Source organism: Psammomys obesus, unplaced genomic scaffold, assembly GCF_907164565.1.
Source record: "Psammomys obesus unplaced genomic scaffold, mPsaObe1.curated_primary_1811, whole genome shotgun sequence".
Lineage (NCBI taxonomy): Eukaryota > Metazoa > Chordata > Mammalia > Rodentia > Muridae > Psammomys > Psammomys obesus.
The window spans coordinates 187,493-198,460 of NW_026591598.1; the positions used below are offsets into that span (position 1 = coordinate 187,493).

The window sequence follows — 10,968 nt, forward strand, 5'->3', positions numbered from 1 at the left end:
TTCAAATATATGCACTTATGCAGATCATTTTTTATTCAAATAACCACAAGTATTATATTTTTATATTTGTTTAGTGTGTGTGTGTGTGTGTGTGTGTGTGTGTGTGTGTGTGTGTGTGTGTATCTGTTCCATGACATACGGAGATCAGTGGACAACTTGTGGTGTCAATCTCTTCTTCCACCAAGTGAGTCCCAGGGATGGAACTCAGGTCACTAGGGGAGGAACCAAGTCTTTTTACCAACTGAAACATGATGTTTTTGTGCACTGTGTGCAAGGCCTACATGACAAAAGATATTAAAGTGATGAAAGGAAGAATGAAACACATAGATATTGCACATTTTAGACAGGAAGCTTCAGATGGAACAGGTAATGGGCCACATGATGGGATGTAGGCCAGGCCAGTATAGTCGGGTTAAAATACCTGAGAATCTGCCCAGCTATAATGCCATAAGCTTAAAATAAATACAGAAGGTCTCCCTGTCACTATTCTGTTTGCTGGGGGTCTCAAAGAAAATCCTGTTCCACTAGCCCAATGGTGCTAATATTTAATCTCCTAATTCTACTCACTCAATACTGGTATTTAGGAAAGTGACCAACTTTTATCTTCATTTTGTATCCTGGAATCTTGCTATAATTTCTTAGTTGCTAGAGGAAGGCTATCTTTTTTTCTTCTTTTAGATTTTTAAAATCATATTGGGTTTATTTTTATGTGTTTGAGTGTTTTCGCATGAATGTATGTCTATGCATCATGTTTGTGTCTGTGTCCTCAGAAGCCAGAAGGTGGCTCTGCTGGGATTTGAACCCCCAGTTCTTTAGAAGACCAGTTAGTTTTCTTAACCACTAAACAAACTCTGCAGCCCCATCTTTCCTTCTTTCTGATTTTTTATAAATACACGAATTGTCACCTGCAAATACAGGATCTTATTTCATCCCTCCTAATAAATAAATATTTAACATATACACCAAGTTGGCCTTGAACTCACAGAGATCTGCTCGCCTCTGCCTCCTAAGTGCTGGGTTATCTGGGAAGTCATGGTACATTTAAAAAGGGTTCCCTTCCTCATTAAAATGCAGCCCAATATTCTTCAGTATTTGTTGTAATGACCTAGGCTTTTAAGTTGCCACAGCTTAAACTCATAGCTGGATGGAGCCTTCCAACACATGAAATCCCCCAATAGCTTCTAACTGTCAGATTGTCTGCACTTACTTTCCAAAAATTAATCAATTACAGTTCAGATTTTCCTAACCTGACACTGGTTCCCACATAGGTATGTGCTCCTGTATCATTGTCTGCCCAGCTATCTGTCTCTTTATTCTAGAGGAGATGATTTGGCCTGTGATACTATTTCTCTTCTGGATTTCAGAACAGTTGATTGTTCAGGCTTTCCCTGTCAGGACTAAGTGGCGACTTCAAAGATCTTTACATGCAGTTTTTTCTTTGAGTCAAGGTCTTGCTATGTAGTGAATGCTGGTTTTAAACTCGAGTGATCTTTCTGCCTGCCTCCTGGGTGCTAGAATTACAGACATGTACCACCACACCCAATTTTCGTTTATTTTAAAATTCTACACAGAACTTAGGTTGGAAGGCGGTTTAACTAGCACGCACAAGCCCCGGGTTTCATCTCAAGCACCACACAAACCAGGCAGAGTGGCACATGTCAGTAATTCCAACACTCAGGGGATGGAGGTAGGCAGATCAAAAGTTTAAGAGCATCTTCAGCTACATAGTTTCGGGCCAGTCTGGGCTATATAAAATGGTGCCTTAAATAAATAAATAAATAGATAGATAGATAAATAAATAAATAAATAAATAAATAAATAAATAAATTCTATACCAGAATGAATAATTCATAGGGCCAATGAAGTGCTTTCTTAGCATATGAAAGGCCCTGGACTCAATCCCTAGTATTGAAAAAGGAGAAGAAAAAAAAAAAAAAACCTGAGTGATTTATATAGCACTATATTATATTTTGTATGCTATTTTTTTTTATTCAGGGCTGGCTACTGGTCCTAGGGCTTTTGGGCACCACTAACTAAATCCACAACCCCTTTCCTATGCTTTGTATTGCTGCTATGTGCTGTCCATCTGAACTTGAGTATCCCTGTTTGAACTCAAGAACTTCCTTTGGCTTTCTTTTTCTTGTTTTTGTTCTGCTTTGTTTTTGAGGCAGGGACTCCTTATGTATCCCTTGCTGGCTTTGACCTCACAGAGATCCACCTGCTTGTGCCTCCAGAGTGCTGGATTTAAAGATTACGTTCCACCAAGTCCTGCTTTTTTTGGTTAAGACAGGGTCTCAATCTGTAGCCCAGGCTTGTTGGACCTGATCCCTACTGAGTTGCTGGGATGCAGGGATTGAAGACATGCATCATCAAAGCAGGAAGCACATCTTGTTCATCAGGTCTAGGTAATGAATTTCCTTGTCTTTTATCTTGGAAAGTCTTCATTCCTCCTCCAGTTTTTGAAGGACACTTTTGACAGGTGTAGCATTTTCTTTGGCTGTATTTTTTTTTTTTTTCCTTTTCCTTTCAGCAAGCAATTTGAGTATGTCATTGAGCTGTCTTCTTGGTTTCTGCTGAGAAATTCCTTCATAATATTTTGGGAAATCCTTGTAACAACTTGCTTCTCTCACTGTTTTCTTTATGGTGTTTGAATTATAATAATTCTTAACATGAGTGTCTTTGGCTCTTCTCCATTGGAATTCCCTGGGCCTCTTGGCCATGGTTATTCATTTCTATCCTCAGATTTGGGAAGTTTTCAGACATTATTTTTTAAATACGCTCTCTGTCCTTCCCCATCTCCACTTTTCTGTTTCTGAAACTCCCATAACACATCAGTCTACTTGATGGTGTCCTGTAAGTCCCTTAGGATTGTATCACTTTTTTTCATTTTTATTCTTCTTGAGACAAGGTTTCACTTGGTAGCTCAGGCTGGCCTGAAACTCAATACATAGCTCAGGCTGGCCTGTAACTTCTGGTTACTCCTTGCTTCTGGCCTCCCTAGAACTGGGATGACAGGTACATGCTGCCATGCCCTGTGCTTGATTTTTGTTTCTCTGACCTGGCAATTTCAAATGACACACTGACTGTGAGTCTGTAGATTCTTTTTTATATTATTCGGGCTGGTGAGATGCTCAGCGGGGAAAGGCACTCTCCTCGAAAGCCTGGAATGTGAAGGAGGAAGGAGAGAGAGAACTGACTCTGCAAAGTTTTCTTCTGGTTTCCACATGGGCTCGCTGGCACGTGCCCCCTGCCCCCTGCACGTACATCATGCGCACATATAAAAATAATTTTTCAGAAAAAATGTCCATTAAAAAAATCTCATTTCTTTAAATTGGGGATGTGGTGCACATCTGTAAAAGGACAACTTTCTTTATGGTTTTGTTTTTCTTTACTCAAGACAGGTCTTCACTATGCAGCCCTGGCTGTCCTGGTATTCCTTCTGTAGACCAGGCTGGCCTCAAACTCAGAGATCCACCTGCCTCTGCCTCCCGAGTGCTGGGATTACAGGTGTGTGCCACTATGCTCAGCCTTAATATTAATTTCAAAATACATATATGTGCCTACATACGCACATATGAGTTTATGTGTGCCGTATGTGTGCAGGTGCCTATAGAAGCCAGAGCGTCTCCTGGAATTCACTGGAACTGGACTACAGGTGGTTGTGAGCCACCTGATTGGCTGCTGAGAACTGAACCCAGATCTTTGCAAGTTCTCTCAACCACTAAGCCATCTCCCCAGCTGCAGAGGGTAACTTTCAAGACTCGGTTTTCTTCTTTTACTGTGGCTCTGGGGATCAAGGTCAGGTGTCAGGTGTGTGCAGCGAGGTATTTTACCTCTGGCCTATGCACATTCTTTTGCTTCCTCAAGTCAGTTATTAAAACCCTCTGGTACAATTTCAGTTATGATAATTTTCCATTCCAGAATGTTTGGCTCCTGAAAGTTCCTCTCTATTGATATCCTCAGATTCTTCCGGCATCATTTTTCTGACTTTTAGTAAATTCCATTCATACTAGGAAATGCCTTCAATAATCAGCTCACTACATTCTGGGGAAAAGTATGTTTTCCAATGATTTGGAGGAGGATGTAACTTTAATTAATTAAGCAATAACTAATTTTGAGACAGGGTCTCTCTACATACCCTTTGCTGTTCTGGAACTCCCTGTGTAGACCAAGATGGCCTCAAACTCAAAAGATTCACCTGCCTCTGCCCCCCAAGTGCTGATTTTAAATTAAAGGCGTGTGTCACCATGCCTGGCTCCAGATGTCACTTCTCATTAGGGGTTTTAGGAGGTCATAATCTCTTACGCCCCCTGGTGTTCACTTTATTCCTGCAGGCCTTCAGGCACTACAGCAACATGCTTGTTCGCCTTCAAATTATGCTGAATTACATGTCCAAATATTTTTGTTTGTTTGTTTGTTTGTTTGTTTTTCTCTTTCTTGAGACAGGGTCTCACTATATATCCCTGGTTGTCCTGGAACTCGATATGTAGATTAGGCTGGTCTTGAACCCAAGAGATCTGCTTGCCTCTGTCTCCCAAATCCTGGCATTAAAGGTGTAGCATATGCTGGGGTACAAGTCTTAAATTAAGGTAAGCCTGATCACATAGTTCAAGAAAAGAAGTGGGAGGGAAAAGAAGAAAAAAGGAGGGGAGGGAGAAAGAGAGGAGGGGGAGGAAAGGTATATGAAATACAAATGCTTTGCAAACTGTAAAGTGTTCTACACACACAAGGGTATCATATGAGAAGCCTCCTACCATTTAAATTTAAGTTACACTTATTATGTGTATGTACACATGTGCCAAGGCATGCATGAGGGCAGAGAGTACTTATGGGAGTACTAACATGTGGAGACCAAACTCAGGTCACAGGCTGAGGAGCAAGCACCTTTACTTCCTGAGCCATCTTGCCAGCCCAGTCTTCTATAGTTTAAATCAAATTTATAAGCCTTGGGCAGTAGAATCAATTTGTGGTCATGGCATTTAGGGCCTTCATTAGCTTGGACAAGTCACTCACCGTCCGTGATCTTCTCTGGCAGCCTGCTTACCTATATGTAAAGTGTGGATACATTTCTACCTCTCAAGGTGTCTGTGAGAATTCATTTGAGTGTAAAGTTCCTAGTTTTCCCCATCCAGGCTGAGTGGCAGCGTCCCATACCAACGTCAACTCTGGTACCAGAATCACACTCTGGCAATTGCGCACAAATAAAGAGTACTCCTTTATCCAGGAAGGCAGGACCCAGATTAACAGAAGAGATTGGAAAGGGTGTCTTGTATTTGATAAAGGAAAGCTGGGTGAACACTGAACTTCCATTTGAGAAACTGGTATGTGAAGCCAGGCCTCAATCAGGACAGGAAACCAGGCAACCTGTCTGAGCCCTAGGGCGAATCTACTGCTATTAATGGCACACTGCAATTTTTATATTACCCATTCCCAATCCCCTGCTCCTTGCCACTGCCATTTTTCCTAGCCACAAAAGTGTTCAATCAATATTCTGAAGTTTTAAAAGGTCCTCATCTTGATACGGCTTCCAAGAGCAAAGAGGTCAAGGTTGTTTCAAGAGGCCACACTAGCACCCACCTCTAAGCCAGCCTCCTTCAAAGGCCAACAAAGTTTATATGCAAAGCATATGGATGAGCTGAAGAAACCAGGGTCTACCTTCCTTTCCACTGTTTCATCTTCTGTGCTTGAGGGTTTCTGTGGCAACTGAATGAGATAGCACATGGCATGTAAAACCAACAGCCTGTAGGGGACATCCAAGTGACTCATTTCCTCTGTCTCCTCCTCTTTAAAATCTCCAGAGGCTCCGCCTGCTGTCCTTAGCATTTCAGAGGAGCCACCACCTGTCTTGGAATTCAACTTCATTGCAGAATGGCTGCCCTGGAACAATCTCCCTGGCTCCCCATGTCCCCAAATAAGTACACAGGTCCTTTAGATTGAAGTGCTTTACTGGCAGTCACTAAGGAGACAGATGCAAGGTGGGATGAGGAAAGCAGGTAACAAACATGGGAGTGTGGAGGTCCCTGGATTGTGGATCCCTGAGGCTTCCTTTTCATTTTCACTGAAGGACCACTAGCCTCTTCTCAGACCAAAGAGGGCCCTCCCAGCCTGGCGCTCTAGAAGCCGAGGAGGGAAGAGGCACAGCAGGTAGGAACTCACAGGCCACTGCAGTGTGGCTCACACCATGGAGGACCTGCAGGCAGTGATGCCATCTCGGGTACCACCCCCACAGCCAGGAGACAGATGCCCCAGTGATAAGAGCATGTCCTGAGCCTATCCCACTTCCCCCACCCCTGAGGAAGTGAAGATGGGACACTCATTTTCCAAGGCAGGAGACTGCTGGGAAGAGGCGGGATTTTACTCAGCCCCGTCTCAGGAATTCCTGACTTCAAAGGCAACAAGGGACCATTCCACAAAGTGAAGGGTTTGCAGTCCAGGTGCTAAAGGCCTCTTTCTCCCATCAAGGTGGGCGACATGCGCTCCCTGACTCTCTGAGCAGGGCTCCCGTTTAGCTAGAATCTTTCTCGTCCTGCTCGTCCAAGTGTGTTTTCTGGTGCCGGATGAGGTTGGAGCTGCGGGAGAAGTGTTTCCCGCACAGCGTGCACCGGTACGGCTTCTCCCCTCTATGCGTTCTCTGGTGTGCGCCGAAGTTGGAGATATCGCTGAAAGTCCGCCCACACTCGGCGCACTCATAAGGCCTCTCACCCGTGTGGGTACGGTGGTGCACCCCGAAGCTGGAGCTGTTGCTGAAGCTCTTCCCACACTCGCAGCAGATGTAAGGTGCTGGCTCCAGGTGGGTTCGGCGATGCACGGCCAGCGTGGCACTCTGCCCGAAGCTCTTGCCACAGATGTCACAGCGGTACGGCCGTTCGCCCAGGTGATCCTGCTGGTGGGTGGTGAGGTCCGAGCGCCGCCGGAAACTCTCCTGACACTTGGCACATTGGTAGTGCTTCTCTTCCAGGTGTATCCGCTCATGCCGGATGCGGTTGGAGCTTCGGGAGAAGCTCTTGCCGCACTCGGAACACTTGTATGGCTTCTCGCCGGTGTGGGTCCGCTGGTGTGTTCTCAGGTTGGAGGTGTTGTTGAAGGTCTTGCCACACTGTGCACACATAAAAGGCTTCTTATCTGCCTCCGGGTTTGAGAAAGTAATGGGGTCCCCGGGGCCTCCAGCTTGGGCAGGGGCTCTCAGCGGCGGCTTTTTTGGATGTGTTCCTCCGAGCCCCTTCGACAGACTCCCCTGCCCACATTCCTCCCCAGATGCGATCCGAGAACCCTCGGAGCCATCCACTCTCCAAGGCTTTCCCCCTTCTCCTTCCTCAGGCACATGTGCTTCTGGACTCGGCTCCTTCTCACTGCCCATCTCTGAACCCTGAGGATGAACACAAGACGTCCAACACCTTTATTCCTTGTGTCAGGCCATCAGAGCACAGAGAATCTTGCCTTCTGGTTGAAGCAGTGTATACCTCCCCCACGAATAACCTCAAATAAATGGAATACTTAAAGAAAAGCCTTTATTTACTCCCTAACTCCCAAGTGTCAAACTTTCACAGGCATTTAAGGCTACCTGCCACTAACAGATGTGCAATATGAATGTCGCTCTTAAGAATTAAGCAATGGCACTCGAGACTATGATTTCTGTGTAAGTAAAGGTACTTCCATTTAGAGACGAATTGGACTTCTTCCTGTCGGGTAGCCATCTACCCACTGATTCTGAGATGAACATACGTAACTACAAGCAGTTACTTACAAGGCCTGATGCTCTGACAGCTCATTCCTTTCCAGACCTTTTCATCATCTACCAACTGGTAAACAGACCACACATGTTCATATATACACAGCTACGTTCTTAAGTAACACACAGCTATGCTCACACCAAACACATTCAGCTACATCCTATCACACCACATACATAACTAAACACACTGACATCAGCTATACATACCACATGCATTCACATCACACAGGCAGCCAGCATTCTGACATTAGCCACAGAGACCACATCCATAGTAGACATAGCCACATAGAATGTACATGTCCTCCAATACACGCACAAGTATATCCAGAATGCTTGTCATACCTTCTTGTGTCTTCTCTCGCTCACTGCTAAGGTTCCTTAGGAATCTTTTGATTTGTGCCAGTTTCTCCTTTGTAACAGGATGCTGTGCTTGTTTGTATAACTACTTTTTCACACATCTGTTCTCAATTATCATTTATAAGCAACTTAAGGGACTGGGTCATTGCAGTAACTTTCCACAGCACATGGCTGGGTGTTCAATTGTTTTTCTGAGTGAGAAAAGAAATAGATGAGGACTGTAATGTCTGGCCCTGTTGACTCTGCCTACAACTTTAGGATCTATATACAAGAAGCTATGCGGCCTCCACTAATTCTTTTTTTTTTTTTAATAGACCGAGTTGGGGGCTGGAGAGTTGGCTTAGGTGGTTAAGGGCACTTGCCGCTTCTCCAGAAGACCCGGATTCAATCCCCAGTACCCACATCAGGTATCTCACAACTGCCTATAGCTCTAGCTCCAGGGGCTCTAATGCCCTATCCTGGTCTCCTGAGGCACCTGCACACATGTGGTGTATATACGTGTGTTTGCCTGTGTGTGTATGTATAGTCAGGTGCACACACGTGCATATAATACATTTTTTAACTGAGCTGGAAAAAAAAAATGACTCAGTAGGTAAAGACACTGGTGACCAAGCCCGAACACAATACAGAAGGTTAAGTTCCAGGGGACAGACAGTGCACACCGGTCTTCCCGGCCCGCTCCGCACATGGTGCATTACCCAGCAGTCAGGAGTAGTTAACCTTTTTAAAGGCCCTGCAGAGCACTAGACCTAGGGCTGAGCGCTCCGCATGCCTCGTCTCAATTCATTTTCACACCCCTGCCGCCCGACTGCTAGGATTAAAGGCAGGTGCCACTACATCTGGCTCACCTACTCATTTTTCATACTTATTTTAGAAATGACGAAACCGAAACTCAGAGAAACTAAGTCACTTGCCCGAGAGCACACAGTAAAAACCGAAGCCTCTGCTGCATCTCTCCAAAGCTGAGGTTTTTAGCCACTACACTAGTACTGGAGGGAGACAAGGACGAAAGAAGAGAAAAGGTGCTACAGCAGTTAGGACGCACAGACATTTCTCTGAAGAGGGCAGGAAAGCAGCTTCATGGAAGAAGTGATACTTGAACTATGACTTCCAAGATAGACAGATGACCAAGACCAAGACTGGCAGCGACAGGGGTCTATTGCTGACTGAAAAGGCAATGCAGCTAAAATACAAAGTCATATTCACATTGCATCTCAGAGATCTGGAGGAGAAGACACCTAGGGTATTCTGGGTTTTCATCCTAGGAGCTCAGCAGCACAGAGCCGGGAGCAGCAGTACAGAGGGTCCAGCTCTAAGAACGAGGCAAGAAGTTGAAGCTTGGCGATCGCAGATGATGAAGGACGAGAGCCTGGGTTAGAGGGGACAGGCCGAGCTGTAGTCTGAAAGATTAAAAGTTCTCGATCTGGGTACAAATCAAGGACACCGGGGTTAACTGGGAAGGACCAGGGACAAGGTGTGGAAAATAAAGAAGCACTCACGGGAGCTACATAGCAGGTCAGAGATGGAACCTCAAAGGAGCCAGAGAATCTGAAGTGGTCAGGGAGAGGGGACAAAGGCTGCAGCAGTGTCCAAAGAGGCTGAGTGGAGAGGGCAGGGGGAAAGCTCGAGGAGTCAGGGTATAGCTTCCTGAAGATCGGGAGCTGGGTTCGGAGATGCCAATGGACTTTGGGGCTGGAGGTGGAAGCACACGAGGGGCGACCCTAAAGATACGGTGTGTGGGAGGGGCATGGAGTGGTCCAAGGCCAACACTAAGGGAGAGTAGTAAGGCTGGGCCATCCGAGCACTCGGGACAGGATCGCGGCGGAGGGACACACGGCCCCCGGCGACCTGTGAAACCCGCGAAGCAAAACAGCAGCTTCCAAGCCCTTCGCGAGAGCGCCCCGCACGTCGCGTCCGCCTCCCCCAACGTCACCTAAACACAGCCGGGACCCACCTCACTCCCGCAGCTCGCTCGGGGACAGCACCGCCTCGGTGGGCGGGGTAAGGAGCCGGAGCCGGAACCCGGAGAGGACCCGCCTACTCAGCGTCAGGATTGGGTTCTGGGAACATCTTTCCTCTCTATTGGTTACTGTAACTGCCACATTGCAAGAGAAGTAAGCCTGATGGCCAATAAACATTGACCGAGGCCGCGGCATGCTGGGAGTTGTAGTCCTGAGGCGGTCTGCTTCACTGAAAACATTTGCCCTCTTCAGACCACAGCTGTGAAGCTGTCTTCGCTTCTGAAGTCATCAGCTTTCTTTTCTCTTCTTTTGAAATGGTGGCCCTCGATGGAAGCGTCACACTTCATTTAAGACTTATGGTTTAAAATTAAAAGAGCGTGTGCCTGGGAAGAAGTTTAAAGTAATCCGATCTCCTTGTCCAGGAAGCTAAGTTTCCCCTTCCAAGGACTGAGCTCCAGCCAGGTAGGCCAGTGGCCCAGCGTAGGGATTTTTCTGTGTCCTACGTGATCCTCCTTTAACCCAATTGTGTCCCATCAATCTGGATACAATAGACCAGTTAGGTATCCAGAGCTGGATTTTATTTTTTCGGATTTTATTTTGAAAAACAATTAAGATTAGGAGCTTGCAAAATAAAAAGGATAAAGACTGATATGTACGCTAAATGCAAGCTTTTCCTGTTTGCCTGGTCTTTCAGTGCTTGTCTTTGGAGCTGGAAAAGCTTGAGGGCTAGCGATAGCTCAGTGTTTAAGACCACTTAGAGCCCTTTCGACCTGGGTTCGATTCCTAGCATCCACACCAGACAGCTTACAACCACTTGGAACTCCAGAACCAAGGGATCCAATGCCCTCTTCAGGTTTCCTCGAGTACAAACACACACACACACACACACACACACACACACACACACACACACACACA

The 10,968-nt window shown here is 46.0% G+C and overlaps 1 protein-coding gene across 1 annotated transcript; it reads right to left on the reverse strand.

Moving 5' to 3' along the window:
* Positions 1-5,688: 5,688 nt before the first annotated feature.
* On the reverse strand, positions 5,689-10,085 carry Znf691 (zinc finger protein 691). Its single transcript, XM_055611499.1, has 2 exons — positions 10,044-10,085; positions 5,689-7,366 (listed from the first exon to the last, which is right to left on the reverse strand). The coding sequence occupies exon 2, from the start codon at positions 7,355-7,357 to the stop codon at positions 6,506-6,508; it is 852 nt and encodes a 283-aa protein (XP_055467474.1). The 5' UTR covers positions 7,358-7,366; positions 10,044-10,085; the 3' UTR covers positions 5,689-6,505.
* Positions 10,086-10,968: the final 883 nt, after the last annotated feature.

Excerpts from the sequence above, each read along its gene's own strand:
- Znf691 (XM_055611499.1), bottom strand. The coding sequence starts at position 7,357 with ATGGGCAGTGAGAAGGAGCCGAGTCCAGAAGCACATGTGCCTGAGGAA.